Source organism: Choloepus didactylus, chromosome 14, assembly GCF_015220235.1.
Source record: "Choloepus didactylus isolate mChoDid1 chromosome 14, mChoDid1.pri, whole genome shotgun sequence".
Classification (NCBI taxonomy): Eukaryota; Metazoa; Chordata; class Mammalia; order Pilosa; family Megalonychidae; genus Choloepus; species Choloepus didactylus.
Window position 1 is genome coordinate 99,796,939 of NC_051320.1, and position 21,582 is coordinate 99,818,520.

General features: G+C 47.4%; 2 protein-coding genes and 1 pseudogene across 4 annotated transcripts; 1 reads left to right on the forward strand and 2 right to left on the reverse strand.

Moving 5' to 3' along the window:
* Window positions 1-1,246: 1,246 nt before the first annotated feature.
* ZNF34 (zinc finger protein 34) lies at window positions 1,247-17,687 on the reverse strand. Of its 3 annotated transcripts, XM_037802404.1 has the most exons (7): window positions 17,171-17,687; window positions 15,250-15,436; window positions 9,553-9,600; window positions 9,083-9,170; window positions 8,663-8,789; window positions 8,045-8,164; window positions 1,247-2,764 (listed from the first exon to the last, which is right to left on the reverse strand). In XM_037802404.1, exons 4-7 carry the CDS (start codon window positions 9,113-9,115, stop codon window positions 1,401-1,403), a joined length of 1,644 nt encoding a protein of 547 aa, XP_037658332.1. In that variant the 5' UTR covers window positions 9,116-9,170; window positions 9,553-9,600; window positions 15,250-15,436; window positions 17,171-17,687; the 3' UTR covers window positions 1,247-1,400. The 3 variants fall into 3 exon arrangements, with proteins under 3 accessions (XP_037658332.1, XP_037658333.1, XP_037658331.1); XM_037802405.1 differs by lacking the exons at window positions 15,250-15,436; window positions 17,171-17,687 and having other exon boundaries at window positions 9,553-10,507; XM_037802403.1 differs by lacking the exons at window positions 9,553-9,600; window positions 15,250-15,436; window positions 17,171-17,687 and having other exon boundaries at window positions 8,663-9,449.
* LOC119509691 lies at window positions 4,493-4,592 on the forward strand (annotated as a pseudogene).
* Window positions 17,688-17,814: 127 nt separating the features above from the next.
* Window positions 17,815-20,348, reverse strand: RPL8 (ribosomal protein L8). The gene is made up of 6 exons (XM_037802412.1): window positions 20,240-20,348; window positions 19,853-20,000; window positions 19,626-19,767; window positions 19,156-19,374; window positions 18,222-18,337; window positions 17,815-18,009 (listed from the first exon to the last, which is right to left on the reverse strand). The coding sequence occupies exons 2-6, from the start codon at window positions 19,988-19,990 to the stop codon at window positions 17,851-17,853; spliced, it is 774 nt and encodes a 257-aa protein (XP_037658340.1). The 5' UTR covers window positions 19,991-20,000; window positions 20,240-20,348; the 3' UTR covers window positions 17,815-17,850.
* Window positions 20,349-21,582: the final 1,234 nt, after the last annotated feature.

The following is a 21,582-nucleotide window of genomic DNA, read 5'->3' on the forward strand; positions in this document are numbered from 1 at the left end:
CTGTAAGGAGTCAGCCGCCAGTGACTGAGAAGATGGTCATGACCTTGAAAAGCCAGAAGAGCCCAATGGAAACATCTAGAACCAATGGGGCCATTTGACCGTGCTCCCTCCCTCATCCATCCTAGTCCTTGGGTGAGCAGGATGCTCAGCCACTATAATAGCATACCACCAACAGGTACTCCCAGCCCTTCTGAGGCAAACCCCAACACCCAAGAACGCTTTGTCAAACCATATTTTCTGTGGCTTACATTATGAAAATAACCAGCATATTTTTCCTTTCCTAGCTATATATAAATATGGTTCTTCAGGCTGCATTTTCCCCTCCACACCACTTTCTCTTCACTTCTCCAGCCGTCCTCTCCAGGCGAGCAGGAAAGCATGAGAAGCTCACCTCAAGGAAGCCATAGTCCCCGGGGATGCCACTGACTCGGGGCATCCACACTGATGGAGCGAAGAGACACCTGAGCACGGTTATCAAACAACCCAACGAAAAAGCACCAGGGCCACAAGCAGTGACAGGGCAAAGGACGTGAAGAGAGGGGTACAAGCTTGCCAAAGAATCAGAGACAGGCAAATGCAATACCAGCTGTAGAGTCGTGTCTACACAATTAGCAAACAGAGGTTAAGATCACAACATCCAGTGTGGGGAGGTGGGGTGAAAATCAGACTGTCCACACAGCTTGACTCAGCTTTGCATCCTGATAGGCAGGATGTCCTCGATAAACGGTTTTCCAATGAATTAGTGCTGGTGTCATTATGTATTTGTACATTACAGAAAACATTTGGATATATGCATCAATATCCCTAAAAATGTTTATCTTACAAACATAATTTAAAAGAGTAAGCTAAAGACTTGAAATTCATCACTAAGAAATAATATATGTCCAAATGCTAAGTTTTATGAACTAAAATGTCAACTGGAAAGAAATTATGTTGCTAATTAACATAGAAAAGTATAAATGATACGTTAATTTTTAAAAATTTACAACACATAAAAATATGAAATATGCGAATTCTCTCCAGTGAGTTTTCTGACATTGAGGAACTAGCAAATTTGAAGCGCTAAGGTGCTGTGATCACAGGCCTAACAGTATTTTCATTTTAAAATGTTCTTCAATGGGTCTGGAAGGAAACATATACCAAAACAACAGTGGTGAATTCCTTTTTCTTTTCTAAGTAAAGACATTACAGAAGCTTCTCTTTTTTGCTCCACTTCCTCTGTTTCTCTAAAATGAACATGCACTGCTTTTGGGTTAAGAAAAGAGGTTTAATTAAGGAGAAATGCCCTTTCACCCTGTGGCAACACTGTGTGAACAATAAATAAAGGGAGGTGGGCAGTGCAGAGGAGCCTGGGAGGAAGCACACAGTAGGACTCGGCACTCATGGGCTCGCCTCTGCTCTCACATGGAGAAGTCTTCCCGGAGGTGAATCCTCTGATGCTGGAAAACATTGGAGCTGTGCCGGAAGGCCTTCCCACACTCACTGCACCTGTAGGGCTTCTCACCAGTGTGGATTCTCTGGTGCTGTATGAGATAAGTGCTCTGGCTGAAGGCTTTCTTGCAGTCGGAGCATTTGTACGGCTTCTCTCCGTGATGTGATCTCTGATGGTGAATAAGTCTGGAACTGTTGTGAAAGGCCTTCCCACACTCACTGCACTTGTAGGGCTTCTCGCCAGTGTGGATTCTCTGATGCTGAATAAGATGTGTGCTCTGGCTGAAGACTTTGCCACAGTCATTACATTCATAGGGCTTTTCTCCAGTGTGGCTTCTCTGATGTTCGACCAGTTTGGTTTTTTGGATGAAGGCTTTCTCGCATTCGTTACATTTGTAGGGTTTCTCTCCAGTATGAATTCTCTGATGTTGGATAAGGTTAGAACTCTGGGTAAAGCCTTTGCCACATTCTTTACACTCAAATGGCTTCTCTCCAGTGTGAGTTCGACGATGTCGGATAAGGATTGAGCTATCACTGAAGGCTTTCCCACAGTCATTACATTTATAGGGTTTCTCTCCAGTGTGGATTCTCTGGTGATAAATAAGGGAAGAGTAGGCACTAAAATGCTTCCCACACTCACCACACTTGTAGGGCTTTTCCCCAGTGTGAATTCTCTGATGCTTCATGAGGTTGGGCCTCCTATTGAATGTTTTCCCACACTCATCACACCTGTAGGGGATCTCCCCAGAGTGTATCCTCCGGTGATTGATGAACTCGCAGCTCTGGCTGAAGGCTTTTCCACACTCATCACACTTGTAGGGCTTCTCTTCACTGTGAAGCCTCTGATGCTTGACAAGGTTAGCACTGTACCTGAAAGTTTTCCTGCAGTAACTACAATAATGCAATTTTTTCCCAATAGGAATTTTGTGTTCTTCATTAACAATTACATTTGCACTGCAAATTTCCCCAGAACCGTGAACTGTATCTGTTTTTTTTGACTTGTGTACGCGCTTATGGTTGTTGAGGTATGATCTCTGTTCAAAACTCTGCTCACATATATCACATTTGTGAGGTCTCTGATCCAGATTAGGACTTGACCCATTCCTGAGGCTTCCTCCAGGCTCCCAGTCGCTCTCCTCACCAGTCACCATGACTGGCCTGGGGCCTCTCTGCCTCACTGGCTTGTCTGGGCACTCCTGTGGCTCCCCAACATGGTCATGGGCTTCTCTCACCTCAGGTACCCGGGGAACAGACCCCCTGAGTCGGTCCAGTTCTTTCCCATCAAACATCTCCTGTGAAGTCAATTCATTGATCTCAGTTCTGGTTCCATGATCTGAAACAACAAACAGAATATCGCAGGGTCACCTATTCTGACTCTGGAGGAATGTTAGAAGATGGTGTCTACAACCTAGTACCAACTTGGTCATCTCCAAAGCTGCAATAGTCTTACAGAGATGAGAGCTTGGAGGTGAGAGACTTAGGACCTCACCCAGGGCCAGTTATGCAGCAGTGCAAGGATTTATGCAGCAGTGCAAGGATTTAAACCCAGATTGACCATTTCCATTCGTGCCCTTCTATCACTCACCCCTGATCTTCCTTTCTGCCTTCTGCCCATAAAACTTGACTGACTCAGTGTAGGAGGCTGCCCTCACCATTGCCAAAAGGACAGAAGATGGAAGCTTCACAGCACCATGGAAACCAGAGCAAGGAGGAAACAAAGAAACTAAGGCCAAGTGAATCTAAAGCTGCCTAACAACAGCTAATCCACCCCCAAAACCATGGGAGGAAAACCACTGGCCTTCCCAGTAGAGGGCCAAAGAAAATGCCAACCCTGTAGAAGGGGCAGAAGCATGCATAGGCCTGGGGTGCCTCTACTCTTTTAAGGTCCAGGGGCCTCCTATGTTCTCCCTAGCTGGTCACATCCACTCCCATGAGCATGTGACGGACCAGCTGGGTAAGCCATCAGCATTTCAAACTCAAGATACTCATAAAGAATGTTTCATAATGCCCTCAAACCTCCATTCCTCCCTTCCTTGACTCAGCACACAAATCCAAGCTCTTCCAAGGTGGCGACTCCCAAGAGGACAGAGAGTGACAAACTCCCAGGAAGATACCTGTGTGTGGCCCCTCAGAAACCGATGCCAGGAGCCCCCCCTTGCCAGCTGAGTGACCTACAGCAACTTACCCACCTCCCTAAGCCTCAGTTCCCCCATCTGAAAAATAGAGGTCATGCCAGCCACTACTTTATAGCTCTGTTCTAAGAATAGAATGGAATTAAACAACAAAATGACCCTAAAGCACTCAGCCCAGCACCCAGCAAAATAAGTCTAAAAGAGGCAGCTGTACAACTGCTACTGTCATTCACTGCTCCCTTCCCAGTCCTGAAGGGTCCTGCCCATCACCCCTCCAATCCGCCCCTCTGGTGCAAATGGCCAATTAGCATACAGAAAGGTGCTGAACCACCTCAGTCCTCAGAGAAGTGCAGATGAAAGCAGGGGGTGACCAGCACAAGGACTGACATATAGGGCAATGGAATAGAATTGAGAGTTCAGAATTAAACCCTCACATCTACAGCCAACCGATTTCTGGTAAGGGTGCCAAGGCCACTGAGTAGGTAAAGAAGAATTTCTTCAACAAATGGTACTGGGAAAACTGGATATACACATACAACAGAATAAAAGTGGACCCCTACCTCACACCACACATAATATTAACTCAAAATGGATCAATGACCTAAATATAAGAATTGAAACTATAAAACTCCTAGAAGACAACAAAGGGAAACATCTTTAGGACCTTGTATTAGGCAATGGATTCCTAGACTTTAGAACAAAAGCATGCACAACAAAAGAAACAATAAATTGACTTCATCAAAATTTAAAACTTTTGTGCATGGAAGGACATATCAAGAAACTAAAAATTCAAGCTACAGAATGGAAGAAAATATTTGGAAACCATATCTCTGATAAAGGCTTAAGATTCCAAATATATTTTAAAAATGCCTCAACAACAAAAAGACAATCCAATTTAAAAAGCAAAGGATTTTAAAAGGTAAAGGATTGTGCTTGCTTCGGCAGCACATATACTAAAATTGGAACGATACAGAGAAGATTAGCATGTGTAAGGATGACACGCAAATTCGTGAAGCGTTCCATATTTTTGTGACTACATCTCAATAAAATGAATATTAAAAAAAAAAAAAAAAGGTAAAGGATTACTTCCTAACTCATTATATGAGGCCAGCATTACCCTGATACCAAAGCCAGGTAAAGGCAGCACAAGGAAAGAAAATTACAGGCCAATATCCCTTATAAATAAATATAGATGCAAAAACCCTCAACAAAATACTGGCAAACTGAATCTAACAGTATGTTAAAAGGATTATAAACCATGACCAACTGAGATTTATTCCAGGAAAGCAAGGATGGTTCAACAGAAGAAAACCAATCAGTGTAATACACCACATTAATAGAATGAAGGAAAAAAACACATGATCATCTCAATTGATGCAGAAAAGACACTTGACAAAACCCAACATCCAAACATTCAGAAAGTAGGAACAGAAGGAAACTTTCTCAACCAGATAAAGGACACTTATGAAAAACCCACAACAAACATAAACGCTTTCCTCCTAAGATCAGGAACAAGACAAGGATGTCCACTTTCACCACTGATATTCAACATCATACTGAAAGTTGTAGCCAGAGCAATCAGGCAAGAGAAAGAAAGAAAATCCATCCCAATTGGAAAGGAAGATGTCAAATTATCCCTATTTGCAGATGGCATGATCCTATATATAGGAAATCCCAAATAATTCACAGGAAAGCTATGGGAACTAATAAATGATTTCAGGAAAGTTGCAGGATACAAGAAAACACACAGAAGGCAGTTGGGTTTCTATACACCAGTAATGAACAATCTGAAAAGGAAATCAAGAAAACAATTCCATTTACAATGATATCTAAAAGAATAAAATATCTAGAAATAAAATTTAACCAAGGAGGTGAAAGACTGGTACACTGAAAACTATAGAACGTTGCTGAAAGAAATTAAAGACAACCTAAATAAATGGAAAAACATCCCATAATGGAAGACTTATTATTGTTAAGATACCAATTCCACCTAAAGTGATCTACAAATTCAATGCAATCCCTATGAGAATTCCAGCAGCCTTTTTTGCAGAAATGGAAAAGCTGATGTTCAAGTTCATATGCAATCACAGATAGTCAAGAACAAAGTTGAAGGACTCACACACTTTCTGATTTCAAAAGTTATTTCAAAGCTGCAGTAATCAAAATAGCATAAGGACAGACATACAGAACAATAGAACAGAATTGGGAGTTCAGAGAAAAATATCCATCTATGGCCATTTGTCAGTTATTTTCGACAAAGGTGCCGAATCCCACTCAATGGGAAAGAGCGGTCTCTTCAACACACGGGGCTGGGATAACTGGAAATCCACAGGCAAAAGAATGAATGTGGACACCTACCTCACACCATACACAAAAACTAATTCCAAATGGATCAGCAACCTATATATAAGAGCTAATATCATGAAACTCTTACAAGGAAGCATAAGGAAATATCATTAGGACCTTGCAGTAGGAAATGGATTTTTAGATTTTATACCAAAAGCACAAGCAACCAAATAAAAAATAGATAAAATGGATTTCATCAAAATTAAAAACTTTTGTGCATCAAAGCACGTTATCAAGAAAGTGAAAAGACAAGCTCAGAATGGGAGAAAATATTTGGAAACTACATAACTGATAAATGTTTCATATCCAGATATATAAAGAACTCCTACAACTGACCAACAAAAAGACAAACAACCCAATTTTAAAAACTAGCAAGGATTTGAATAGACATTTCTCCAAAGAAGACATTCAAATGGCCAATAATTATTTGAAAACATGCTCAACATCATTAGCCATTAAAGAAATGCAAATTAAAACTACAATGAATACCCTTCACACCCACTAGGATGGCTATTATTTTAAAAACTCAAAATAAGTTTCAGCAAGGATGTGAAGACATAAGAACCCTCGTACATTGCTGGTGGGAATGTTGAATGGTGCAGCCACTGTGGAAAACAGTTTGGCGGTTCCTCAAAGTTAAAAATAATTACCATATGATCCAGCAATCCCACTAGGTATATACCCAAAAGAATTGAAAGCCAAAACTCAAATAGTTATTTGCACACCAATGTTCATAGGGGCATTATTTACAATAACCAACAGGTGGAAGCAACCCAAGTGTCCATCAATGGATGAGTGGATAGAGGCAATGTGGTATAGACATACAATGGAATATTATTCAGCTGTAAAAAGGAATGAGGTTTTGATACCTGCTACAACATGGATGAACCTTGAAGACACGTTGAGTGAAATAAACAAGACACTAAAGGACAAATATTGCATGATCTAATTTATATGAAATAAATAGACTACACAAATTCATTGAAAAAAAGAAAAAAAGGGAAAGTACAGGTTGCTACCCACAGCATATCCACCAGACTGGGTAAAAAAGAAAAAGAGAGGGAAAAAAAAAAAAAGACAACTGGCCAGAATGTGCTGCAGATGCAGCTTGCTCTCTGCAGGCTGGACCCACCACTTTGGAAAGCTGTTTGGCAACATCGTTTAATGCTGATTCTGTGCATGGCCTACGACCAGTGACTCCACTGCTGGGTATACACCTAACAGAAGTGTACTCTGTGCACCAAGAGACACACATGCACAAGAACGTCACAGCAGTTGATGCACAACAGTCCAAACTGGGAACAACCGAATGTCTCCACAAGTAAACTAGAAAAGAAATCGCAGCATATTCCCACAATACAACAACAGGACAGAACAAACTGCTGCTGCCCACGGCAACACGGAGGAATCTCACAGTGATGAGTGAAAGAAGACAGACATGCGTCCAGACACAAGATCCAAAGTGGGTGATGCAAACCTGTAGTGAGAGGATCAGGAAGAGGGGCCCTGGGAGGAGTGGAGAGAAGGGGTGGGAGGAGGCACAGGGGCTCCTGGAGAGCTGGAAACATTCCATTTCCTGATCTGAAAATGGCTATCTGTAAAAATTCACTGAGCTGTAAACTTAGGGTTGGTGCCACTTCTGTAAGTATTTATATTTGAATAAACAAATCTACAAAAGAAAAATTCAAGTCCTTTGAGCCAGCAGTCCCCTCCTGGGACAGTATCAGACAGGTGTACACCATGATCATCAGAACCGTGCGGGACAGTGGAAACCCCAGATCAACCTCCAGGTTGGCGCTCAGGAGCGGGCACCAGCACATGGCCACCGAGAACAGTGACGGAGACCAGTGTGTACCGAAAAGTGGGCAACACAACAGCGAGCCTGGAGTCACTACACCCCTGCTAATAAGCAATGTTTGTGTACAGCTGTGACAAAGATAGTGCCCAAAAGGAGCTGACCCCATAACGGTACCTGATCATCAGGTGGGTTAATTTAGCAGAGCAGAGCAGGCAGGAATGGTCTCCATAACCACATGCCCGTCTCAGGCCTCCTGTGCTGGACTGACACGTTGTTCCCCAAACACCTCAAACTCCAACAAGTGCTCATTCAACGACTGAAGCGCCCCCTCACTCACCTGAGCTGTCGATTCGCAGTCGTTCTTTCCCCTCAGCACCTTGTGTGTCCAGGACCCACGGCTCATCCCCTCGCTCCAAATGCGAGATCACTGCAGGTTTAGGACCTGTGAGTCCCGCTCCTGGGAAGCAGACAGGGTCTGGGGGTTGGTACCAAGGACACATGGCTGAACCGAGCACAGTCCAGCAATGAGGTCTGCAAGTGGCAGCTGAGAGGGGAAGCCCAGGCACACAGAGGGGCGATGCCATGGGAAGACCCAGGAAGTCTGGACACCCTCTAGAGGGGTTCGAGACTGGGCTAGGGATGATCACAAAGAGGAAGATCTGAGAACAAGGCATAAGAGCTCAAGGGGCTTCCTGAACCAGGACAGGGAAACTCCCCCAGGAGAGGGATCCACCCCGGGCCTGGGACAGGGAAGCCGATTCTTCCAGGAGCTGGGAGGAAAGGGGGTCTGACTCGGGGAGGGCTCCCAGCCTTTGTGCTGACCAGGCCTGCCCAGGACCAAGGTCAGAACCGCCAGTCTCTGGGCCCAGGCGAGGGGGAGCCTCTGAGCCCAGCCTCAGCTGAGCCTCAGTCCCCAGGGCTATGCAGGGAGCTGAGTCCTGGAGAGGGGCCTTACCCAGAGAGACCAGGTTCCCATAGGTCTCCAGCATCACGTCCCTGTAGAGGCCCCGCTGAGGAGGGCCCAGACGGCCCCACTCCTCCCGGGAGAGGAGCACAGCCACGTCCTCAAAGGTCACCAAGGCCTGGAACGACAGAACCCTGCTGGAAGCCTGGGTCAGGCCCAGGGTGGGTCCCTGGAGCAGAGCGGCCAGAGGCGGTGGGCCGGGAGCAGTTGCACAGGGGGACCTTGCAGACACGAAACTCACCATGGCCCAGGGGGTAACCTAACCCTCCTGCTGCTGAGCCAGGCTGGGTCCCACACAGAGGCCGGCTTGGGAGTAGGTGGGGAAGACCCAGCGTCGCCCCAGAGCTGAGATGCTTGGCACAGGAGCCCTCAGCTGAGACCTCACAACTCCCAGGGAGGACAGATGCTCACCTGGGGCCGGGCAGACGGGAGTTCGGCTGCCATTGCCCCGTGCCCTGGGCTTCCCGTGGGTGGTGGGCAGGACCCAGTCACTCAGGTGCTGAGGGGAGAGAAAGGAACGCGTGGTGGCCCAACCTGGCCTCCTTGGTCCACGGCTTGGCCCCCTTGTGCGGCTGTAAACGGCCCTGCCCATCGCTGGCCCCCCCTGTCACGACTGACCCTGGGCCCATCTCCCTGCCACTGCTGCTCCCAGTGCCCATCCCACAGTGGGCACCAGCGGTCCCCCAGGCACAGGACGCTGCTCCCTGCCTCAGGCTTCCCCCCCCCAGCCCCACTGCTCAGGGGGTGGCCCCACAGGCTGCCCCACCTCCTCCCGGCAGGTGAAGACAGTATCCCATTCAGGAAGATATAAAAAGCACAGAGTAGTACAAACAAGTCCAAATGTCTGAGTAGGGGAATATATATAAAAGGATTAAACTCACCTATTAGAAGCACAAGACTTTCAGATACACAAAATGCAGCTATTTAACCTAAAATATAACAACACAGAAAAGCTGAATATGAGTAAACAAAGAGAGCAGACACACAAATAAAGCCGTTGCAGCTACATACCTTTCCTTGTATTCTTTAAGCTTTTTATCATTATGACATTTTTGCAGAAAGAGACAACTCCTAAGGGTACAGTCTGAAGGACAATCACAAACTGCACGCATAATCAGCACTCACATCAAGAAAGAGAACAGATCAGCTCGCAGACACCCTGAAGCCCCTGCACCCTCAAGGCAACCCCCAGCACACCAGCTGTGCCTGTTCTGAACTTCATGCAGAGGGTTATGCAGTCCACACTCCTCTGTGCCAGATTCTACCGCTCAGCATGGTGTTTGCGAATTTCAGACACATTGCAGCATGCGGTTTAGCAACACTAACACCAGTCAAAACAGAATTTAAAGCAAAAATCATTAATAGGAATAAAGACAGACATTCCATATAAATAAAAGGAGAGATCCACCAAAAAGCTATAATACTTATCAACATGAATGTACCTAACAACAAACCCTCAAAATGTATAAAGCCAAAGCTAACTGAACTTCCAAAGGAACTGGCACATCCTCCTCTGGAATGAGGGATTGTTACCACTTCCCTCAGAAATGAGTGGACTGAGTAGCAAATCCTGCACCTAAAATATGGAGAATACACATTTTTTCAAGATGCTTACTGAATATTGCAAAAAGTAACCACGTACCATGCAACAAAGGAAGTAGCAACAAATTCCCAAGGCTAATTTCATTTGGTAAAATATTCTCTAACCATAGTACTGTCATAGTAGAAATATATGATAAGAAAAATACCTCTACCACAAAACAAAGAAATGGAAACTAACGTGAAAATGGAACAAAGTCTACTTGAGGGAAAATGTATAGCCTTACTGCAAGAATTTTAATGATAGACTGAAAAAAAAATTATCTAAACATTCGACAAGAAACTAGAAACAGTATAAGAAGATAATACAAGGAAAGAAGATGAAAAAAATAAAAATAATTTAAAGAACCAGATAATCTAAACATTGGTTCTTAAAAAATGCTAATAGAGTATACAAACATTTGGCAAGTCCAAGCAAGGAGGAAAAGAGTTGGCAAAGCAAATACTATTAGGAACAAAAAAGGGGACCTAACTTCAGATACCATGAAGCCCTGAAGCTCAGATGTGGCCCAGGGACCCCCGGGGCTCTGTGCGCTGGGGCCTGTTCTCCTAATTAACATGTTGCTGCTCCTTCACTCTTGTTCTCTCGCAACTACACAATGGAGTGCCCCAAAGCTCCATGACACATGATGGCGCTGAACAGACTCTGTGTGGTTTATTCTTGGGCTTTAAAATTTTCTGTCTTCAAAAGGGGAAAGAGAAATGAAACAAAATAAAGTTTCAGTGACTGGGAGATTTCAAACGGAGTCGAGAGGTCACTCTGGAGGCTATTCTTATGCAGTATATAGATATCCCTTTTTAGGTTTTAGTGTATTGGAATAGCTAGAAGGAAATACCTGAAACTGTTGAACTGCAACCCAGTAGCCTTGATTCTTGAAGATGATCATGTAACCACATAGCTTATATGGCGTGACCATGTGATTATGAAAACCCTGTGACTCACACTCCCTTTATCCAGTGTATGGGCAGATGAGTAGAGAAATGGGGACAAAATATAAATGAATAATAGGAGGGGATTGGGGTATGGGATGTTTTGGGTGTTCTTTTTTACTTTTCTTTTTCCTTTTATTCTTAATTTTATTTTGGGTGGGGGGGAGTAATGAATGTTTTCAAGGGCTGATTGTGGTGATGAATATACAACTATATAATGATACTTTGAACAACTGATTGTACACTGTGGATGACGTATGGTATGTGAATATATCTCAATAAAATTGCAGGGGGGGAAGGGTTCATAGGCAAAACCATTAAAAAAACATACAAAAAATTTTCTATCTTAATTTCTAATATACTAAATCTTGACAGATATAACACACATGAAGAAAAGCTCTTTGGGCCCCTCGCTGTTTTAGTTTGCTAATGCTGCCTCAATGCAAAATACCAGAGATGGACTGGCTTTTATAAAGGGGGTTTATTGGGTTACACAGTTACAGTCCTAAGGCCATAAAGTGTCCATCAACAAAGGGTACCTTCACTGCAGAAAGGCCATTGGCATCTGGAAAACCTCTGTTAGCTGGGAAGGCATGTGGCTGCCGTCTGCTTGACCCCAGGTTGTGTTTCAAAATGGCATTCTCCAAAATATCTGCATCAGCTTCTGACCGCCATCTTCAAAATGTCTCTCAACTCCCAGCCAGCTGTGAGCTCCTTCTGTCTGAGCTTATATAGTGCTCTAGTAAACTAATCAAGGCCCACGCTGAATGGGCAGGGCCACGCCTCCGTGGAAATTATCCAGTCAGAGTTATCACCCACAGTTGGGTGGGGTGCATCTCCATGGACACTGAAGCGATAGGTTCCAACCCAATCCACACTAATAAGTCTGCCCCCCCAAAAGAATGCATTAAAGAATATGGCTTTTTCTGGGGGAGATAAATATACAAACCACACACTTGCTAAGAGTGTAATGGGGTCCTAAGAACCCATTACACAGAGACTTAAAAACAATAATACTATAAATAACAATAAAAACAATTTAAAATAGGTAACACAGACAATAGACTCAGGAATAAATAAAAACCTGACTAGATCAATAACCATTAAATAAACTGAATTAGTAAAAGATCTCTCCTAGCTAAGAGGTAGACAGCCCAGATAATTTTATGGGGGAGATTTTACAAATCCTTCAATAAATATAATCCTATCTTTATTCAAGTTGTTCCAGAACAACAACAAAATAGCAAATGCTTCCCAATTCATTTTCTGATGTTAATAAAACTAGACAAGGAAAATACAGGAAATTAGAAGCCAACCTCATTTGATGAACATAGATGTAAAAATCCTTAATAAAACATAAGTATATAACAATGTAGCTTATGAGGGGTGACAATGTGATTGGGAAACCCATGTGGATCACACTCCCTTGTCCAGTGCATGGATGGATGAGTAGAAAAACGGGGGCCAAAAAAAAAAAAAAAAAAAAAAAACAAAGGAAGAATGGGGGGGCACAATTTGGGTGTTCTTTTTTTACTCTTGTTTTTTTTTATTCTTGCTTTCACTTTTCCTGGTACAAGGAAAATGTTTAAAAAAATGAATAACTATATGATGATAATGTGGTCAATGGATTATATACTTTGGATGATTGTATGGTATGTGAATAAAGCTTAGTTAAAAAACATGAGCAATTCAAATACATAAATGTAATTTACTATGTATATAGAGACTAAAAATGAATTGACATCCACTATCTAAAAATCTTAAACTAGGAATAGAAAGTTACATTCTTAATTTGATAAAGGCTATTATCAGAAATCGATACTAAACATCATATTGGATGGTGACATATTAGAAGCATTCCCACAGGAGTCAAGAATAAGACAGACTCCCCTCCCTGCCGCTGGTCCGCACTAACCAACAATCCAAACAAATGCAGTAAGACACCAAAAATGACATATGAGGTGTAAGGATCTGAGGGGAAGAGAAAAAATAGCCATTGTTTGAGAATAACAAGATTGTCTACATAGAAAATCCAAGAGTATCAACCCATTATTGGGATGATAAGACTTCAACAGGATTCCCATGTACAAGGTCAACAATGAATAATCAATACTGCTTCAATATACTAGCAATGCACAACCAAAAAATGGCATTCACAACAGCTACAAAAACTATGCAAATACTTTATAGACAGAATTACAAAACTGTATTGAAAGGCTTTAAAAAGACCTTAATAAATGGAGAAACAGCAGTATTCAACGATGTGAAGACCTAGTACCACAAAGATGTCAACTCTCCCTAAATTAGTCTATTAATTCAGTGCAATTACAATCAAAATTTCAAGAGGACATATGAAACTTGCCCAAAATGACTCCCAATATCACATGAAAGAAAAATGATTCAACAAAGACAATGCCAAAAACAGAACTAAAGGAAGCGGGGGATTGCCCTACCAGAAATCAAGGTTTGTAATAAGGCTATGGTGATGAAAAGAGAAGCACTGGCCTAGGAAAAAAGGATAACGGAACAGGGTCATCCATGATGACATATCTACAATGTTAGTGGCAATTTTCAATAAATGATATTCATACAACTTGTATTCCATAGGAAAAATAAAATAAAATTAGATCCTTGCCTCCTACAGTAAGCAAAAATAGATTTCAAGCGGGTTAAAGACCTAAATGTTAAAAAAAAGTCTGCAATTATTATAAGAAAATAATGTATTAAAAGTACAGTCCATAAAGGAAAAGGTTGTTTGATGCCATCAAAAATTTTGTTTTGAAAATCCTGTAAAAGTCACAACAAAGTTAAAAAGTGTAGAGTGAAAGAAGATATCTGCAACATGTAACAGAATATATAATGAATACAAAAAAATGAAGAAAAAGACAAATTACTCAAAAAAACAAATGGACAAAGGATATGAACTGGTAAATCATATATAAAGAAATCCAGAGTCCAACAAACATCAGAAAAGATTTTCCATGTCATTATGAATTAGAGAACAGCAAGTTAAAACCGTGTTGTAGGCCTTCTTTCCCCAGAGACTGAATATTTTTGAGAACAGGAGGAAACATGAAGACTGTCAGAATGCAACCAGTCACCCTAGAAATCCGTTTGCAGCCCCGGTGGAGCCGAAACCCCGCATACTTCTGACTCAGGAATCCTATTTCTAGGTATGTGCCCTATAGGAACGCCTGCTAAAGCAAACAAGGAGACACACAAGACGGTCGTGGCATATGCCGACATACAAGAAGAAAAAGCAACCACCTCAGGGTCCGTTGTCAGAGTAAGGGGCAAGCGAACTGGAGTCACAGGGATTCAAAGGAATGAACCACATCAATGTCAAGAACACGAGGTTGAACAAAAACGCTAAGTGTGGATTTTCTAAAGACAAAAACAAAGGTGTAAGAAAGTGAGCTGAAAGGATATTGGTCAGAGTAGGGGTTATCTCTGGGGAGGCAAACGGGACCTGAGTCAACTTACCAGTAATTGTTTTTTCTCTAGAAAAACAAAACAAACAAAAAACAAAGGCTTGAAACAAATGTGGCAAAATGGGAACACATTTACTCGTGTTTGTTCACTCGGTCTCAGTATTTGACTTTTTAAATAAAATATTCTTTAAAAACTTTTTAAATTTTTATATTAAAACCCCCAAAACCACGGGGCAAATAAAATTTCGGACCGTGGAAGAAGGCCCCTAAGGGAAGAACCAAACGCGCCGCCGGGCTGCGGGGCGGGCGGGCTCGGAGGGCGGAGGCGGCGCCACCTGAGTGCTCGAGGCAAGCAGAGGGGCAGCACCTGCAGGGCGCGGAGGCACAGCGAGTGCGTCGGTGTGTGCGTGAGTGCAGGTGCGCGCGCGTGTGCTGCGTTAACCAGCCGGAGGCAGGTGAGGGAGAGACGAGCGGGGACGGGGGCTGTCCTGGAACCCCCGGAACAGGGGCTGGTGACCGGAACACAGCAGACGCTGGACCCGCGGGCGACGGGAAGCCGAGCTCTTTCTACGGAGAGGGTACCGGAGGCGCCCCCGGCCCAGTGGGGCCCACACTCACCTGAGCGGCGCAGAGGAGCGGCCGCCTGCCCAGCCTCGCCTGCCCCGCCAATCGGAACCTGGCCGGAAGTGAGGTAAGGCCGAGCCCCCGTCCTGACAGGACCCGCCCGAGCCGCTCTGGGCCGCGGGAAGACTCAGCATCTCGATGGTTGGCCTGACATGCTCCGGGTAGGTCCTCCCGGTAGGTCCTCGGGGAAAGGTCAAGAGCAATGCCGTTTAAGTCGGGACCGCTGCCGCCAGGTGCAGTGTAGCCAGGACCCCGAGACCTCTGAACAGAGGCAACAGAGGCTTTGGTGGCCAACTTGAAGATGAGCAATTCACACTAACTCTTTTTCGGGGAAAATCTCCCCTTAATGAGCAATTGGAGGCACAAGACTAACCAATAGTCCCTTGCCTTTACAGGGAAAGGCCGCAGAAACCCCACCCTTCCTCAAGACCACGTGCTCACCCAGGAGAAGCGAAAGATGCTCTGGTCCACAAACCCTGCTTTAGAGTTTACTCCATTGCCCCCTACTCCACCCGTGAAAGGGTTTTTAAGGGAGCGCTGTGTACCCGTGAGAGCTCAGGTCTATCCCCAGCTGTCTCACCTCCAGTGGCTCCAGGGGTCCCCTCAGCCCTGTGATGCCAAACAGGCCAGGCCCTGAATCCAGCCAGAGGCTCCTGCTAGCTGGTGGCTGGGAGGTCTCACCACGCCACCCCGGACTAGCCACAGGGCCACACTGAGGGGTGGTGTCCAGCTCTGTAGGAGTGCTGGGCCAAACCCAGCTGACCCTCCCAGGGTTGTTTTTAGCAACACTAATAGGGGAAGAGTTGATACCCATGGTCTTGGGAGTAAGTCTGAATGTTGACCTGTCACATATCCAAGGAGCCAAGACATACAAGACAGTTATACAGATAATAAACTGAACAAAGATACTGAAAAAAACAATCCAAAACATTAGTGGTGGCCACCTGGGGATTTTGTGGGGTGGTTTTCCTCTGTGAACTTTTCCATATTTTCCAAAAGTTGAAAATCCAGTATAGGCACTGGAGCTTACAAAATTATGAAAACAAAGTTGGAGGAAGCTCAAGTTCCTTAGCCACTCAATGAATTCGAGCCAGAATGAGCATGAGCTTTACACCCAGAGGGGAAAAAAAGTCATAAACACACTTTCACCTGTATTTTCCCTCCACCCGAAGGTGCAAGGCAAAGCTCCATAGGTGTGCAGTCTGTTGCATCCCATCCTGCATCCACTGAGGCTGCTCCTGGCTCTGCCTCAGCCTCCTTATGCATCTGGGTTGCTCCTGGAGCAAGCCCTCCCTGATGGCTGTCGCTTGCCCAAGTCCCCAGCCCACTTTGCCCAGAGGGAAACAATGGCAGCCCATGGCTGAGGCAACCCAGTCTAGAACTTCCCCAACACACAATTTTGGTAGATGCCCCTCCTGCCTTTACTTCCAAACTCAAATGATGGGGCCAGCCCTGGTCAGGATGAGGTCCCAGCCCTGCTTGGGGTGGGCTGAGAGCCCAGGGGCAGGTGGGGACCCCACCAGCAGGATGGCAAGATTGGAGCCAGAACCACTGGGCAAAGTATGTACCATTCATGGGAAGGAACCCTGAGAGCAAAGAGCCTACCTGGTACCACATAAAGGCCCTGTCCACCTGCCAAGGACCTGCCCGTTACTGCACATCCCATAAACACCCGACAGCAGTCCTCATGCATGAAGATCAGGCTGGTGCAGCGGCCTGGTCGCAGAGACCCTGCCAGGAAGGAATCTCCAGCTTGCACGTCCTCCACAGGCTGGCTGCTAGCAAGGCCAGGTGAGTAGACACTGCTGTTGGCAATTTACTCCTTTCCAGAGCTCTCCATAATGCTCAAGGTCGTGTGAGGCCACAAGAGACCCTGGAGAACAGATGCCCATGCAGGGCTGCTAAGGGTACCTACCTGCAGCTGTGGTGGAATCTGGGGTTTTGGGCAGGCAGGTAGCCCTCAAGACTTCATTCTTTTGTTTGTTCAACAAAGCAGTCAGGTGGTCCCAGCATGTTTGGGGGACCTGGAAACCCCCATAACCATAATTACCGACTTGAATTTCATGTATTAGGCTTGCAGAACAGGCCCAACCTAGAGAGGAAGGTACACAGGACTGGGACTCAACATGGCAGTGACCACTGACCCCACCACACCCAGCATGGGGGACCAGCTCTGCGCAGACCAAGGCCTGCCCTTCCTTGCTGTAATAAGGATGTCCCACTTTGCTCTCAAGTGACGCACCTTCAGGCTGTGACCTTGCAGGAACACTTGAGAAGGTAGCACACAATTTGGAGAGCCAGGAAATAAGCGCCAAGCCTGGGCAATGGGAAAGCTGAGCCAACCCAGACAACTCGCAGACCCAGAGTCCTGTGGTGCCAGGCGCAGGGTGCTGCATCCTCGGCCTCCCATCCCACCAAACAAGCAAGGCTCTAGCCCTTCAGCTGTGGACGTTCCAATCTGCCATTCCCGGGAATCTCCATCTTCTCACTGCACGTGACCTCCATGGGCCACCCCGCAGGACCTTCCCTCTGAAACCATGGGCATGCACCGCTAATAGCTCAATGGTAGAATAATCTTTATTAAAGCCATCAGCCCTAGTTCTCTTTCTCCTGCACAGTCTTGGTTCCCCGGAGTCGCCCAGTCCGACGGGCAGCGATGAGACCCACTTTGCGGCCAGCAGGAGCGTCTCTGCGGATGGTGGAGGGCTTGCCAATGTGCTGGTGGTTGCCACCTCCGAAGGGATGTTCCACAGGCTGCAGGCAGAGAGCAGTGGCATTAGTGGGGGGTGACTCCATGTGCCAAGGACCCAGGGGCTCCCAGGACTACCAGTGGCTCAGAGGCAGGACAGACTGGTCTGAGACATACAAACCATCACCTATGGCCTCCAGCTACAAATCATTCACCTTCCATGAGTGGAAAGTGCCTGTACCCCATATGCCTCAAACCCCACTGCTGGGCTACTTACGTTCATGGCCACACCCCGGACGCGAGGCCAGCAATTCCTCTTTGCCTTGTACTTGTGGTAGGCACGGCCAGCCTTCAGGATGGGTTTGTCAATGCGGCCACCCCCAGCCACCACACCTGAAGGGAGAGCAGGCACCTCAGGTCCCTCCCCATTATCCAGAGCTCCCCAGCTGGGTCCTTGCCCACCGAAATACACACTGTTCCCCAAGCGCCTCAGTGGTAAGCTGTCATGTTCCCCCGAGCAACTGTGCCAGGCCCTCACCCCATTATCTGTGGTACCAAACAGACTCCAAAGCACCCCAGGAAAGCTTTCATTCTTAGCACTCCCCTAGTCATTTGAGACACTAAGTCACTCAATTTCCAAATCCCCCACAGGGCAGCTATCCCAGGCCTGCCACAACTCGACCCTGTGCCAGGCGCAGGGTGCTGCATCCTCGGCCTCCAATCCCACCAAGCAAGCAAGCCTCTAGCCCTTCAGAGCCTCCTCCAGACATGGTTGGGGTGGCACAGGGATTTGAAAGCATTGCCCAACAACAGCAAGGTGAACAGACAATCCTCAGTTCAAATCCTGGTTTTTCTACTTACTTGTAGAGCAACTCACAACCTCTGACCCTGTTTTCTCTGAAAAAGCTGTTCACCAGCTGGATGTAATTGCAGGAATCACAGAAACACCTCAGAGTGCAAACATGCGTGTAACAAGTCAACCACAGGGTGGTTAATCCCACTGTCTAATCCAACTCCAAAGAAGCTGGGAAGCAGCTACTACTGTGCCCACTTTCCAGATAAGATGACTGATTCCACTAGTGCTCAGTCACAGAACCCACAGACAAGAGAAATGGAACTCACAAAGTGGCAGTCACATGGATTCCAGGGCCCAGATCTAGCGACTGATTTATGCGGAGGCTCAGTCTGCCCACCCACCAGCCATCACTCACCAACCACAGCTCTGTTCGCTGAGGAAATGACCTTCTTGGAGCCTGAGGGCAGCTTCACCCGGGTCTTCTTGGTCTCAGGGTTGTGGGAAATGACAGTGGCATAGTTCCCGGAGGCCCGGGCTAGTTTGCCCCGGTCACCAGGCTTCTCCTCCAGGCAGCACACGATGGTACCCTCGGGCATGGTGCCCACGGGGAGCACATTACCGATATTGAGCTGGGCTGCAAGGGAAGGAGCACAGGGTGGTCACGGCAGCACTGCAAACCATCTTAACAGCCGAAGAGCAAGGAAAGCAATGCAAACTCACACGCTCTAGGTGGATGTCCAGGGACGCACCCAACGCCCAGTCTGCTAGAGCTCCCCGGGTGAGGCCTGTGCCCGGAATGCTCCTCCCCCCGGCTTAGGGAAGTAACCTCCCGAGGCAGCCCCCAGTGCCCCCACACTCAGTCCGTCCTTCGCATTCACCACTCACCCTTCTTGCCGCAGTACACGAACTGGCCCGTGTGGATGCCCTCGGCGGCGATGAACAGTTCCGTCCGCTTCTTAAACCGATATGGGTCCCGGAAGACCACCTTGGCGAGAGGTGCGCCGCGGCCCGGGTCGTGGATGATGTCCTGCGGGCCGAGGCGTTGTGAGCGCGAGGTCCCGGCGCGGCGGCCCGCCCCCGCCGCCCGCCCGGCCCCGGCCGACGCCCCGCACCTTCACGATGCCCTTAATGTAGCCGTGCCGCTCGGCGAAGTCCACGGCGCGCAGGCGCGCGGCGCCCTTGCGGTGTTTCACGTGCGCTCGGAACACGGAGCCCGCGCCCTTCCTCTGCCCACGGATCACGCGGCCCATGGCGGCGGGCCTGGAGGGAAGGGGGCTCACAGTCAGCTCGCGGGAGGGCCGGGCACCCCCGCCAGTCCGGCTCCCTCATCCCTCGGCCCCTCCGGGCCCCCAGCCCCAGGAGTGCACCGCGGAGCCCTCTTAAGACAATCGGTCTGGACCCTCCCGGGCCCGGGTGCAGCGGACGGCGGCGGATGGCAGCGGATGGCGGCGGATGACCGCAGATACTGGCTGGGCCCCAGCGCAACCAGCACGTCCTACCTGTTAACAAGCGCGGCCGAAAAAGGAAACGCGACGCCCTCGAGCCGCCTTATCTTCCGGGGCGGGGCTTTCGGGTCGCTTTACCTTCCGGGGCGGACGCTGCGGCCCGCCGTCGAGCGGTGCACGCTGGGAAGTGTAGTCCTCCGCGGCCCTCCCGACGTCCTCCCTCGCCGCTGTGGTCGCCCCGCAGGCGCCCTGGGGCGGCCGGGCTTGCGGAACGGAGCGTTTGTCCTCTCTTAGCTTCTCTGGAGCAGAAATCTGCTTTCAAAGGCCATTTCCAAAATATCTCTGTAAGTTGCAACTCCTCTCTCAGCTTGTGTGCATTCTTCAAAGTGTCCCTCTTGGCTGTAGCCAGCTCGCTCCTGTCTGAGCTTATATAGTGCTCTAGTAAACTAATCAAGGCGCATGCTGAATGGCTGGGGCGGCACATCCATGGAAACTATCCAATCAGAGTTATCACCTACAGTTGGGTGGGTCGTATTTCCATGGAAACACTCAATCAAAGAATTACAACCTAGTCAGCACTAATACATCTGCCCACACAAAACTGCATCAGAGGTAATGGTGTTTTGGGGGACATAATACATTCAAACTGGTACAGGGCTCAAGAGCTTCAGGGCAGAGCTGGACCTCCTTGGGGTGGGGTGAGGAGTTCTGGGTCAGCTGGCAATAGACCCCAAGGTCCAGAGGGACAGAACTGGGAACTGTGCTTGGAGACGTGGACTATAGAGTCCTTGAGATGGTCCTATGGGTCCCCAGGATGGGATGTGACTGGTTGGGAGGCAGCCAGTCCCCCACTCTAGGCCCTGGGATGCAGCTAGAAGCTGGCAGACCAGGCCCACCTCAGGGCATGCGTCCAGGGCCTCGCTGACACTGAATTAGGTCAGGAACCAGATGAGTCCCTTAAATGGTCAATGTCATGGTCTATGGTGAGACCAGGATGCCCTGCTCCCATGGGGCCTTGCTTCCCAGGGGTGTCTGTGCCCTCAGCCTGTGAGTCAGGCTCACCTGGAGGTGGCAGTTGTGGACTGGGATGTGCAGTCACTCAAACAAGGTAAGGGGTCCTGACCAGTGCCCTCCCCTCCATGTTGCTGAGAGCTGTGGCTCAGCTCCTTAGCTCCCTGTGAGGGCCCCAGCACATGCTCGCTTCCCTCCTGACCTTTGCCCATGCAGCTCCCACCACCTGGGGTTGCCCTCCCCTCTGTCTTTGCCCAGGTCCTCCAGGAAGCCATTTGACCCACCTTCACCCTCCCAGTCTGCATCCATGTGCCTCCATGTGCTTCCCCATCCACACAGGGCCAGCATTGTATTTAAGCATTCCGTGCCCCGTCCCGCTCCCCCCT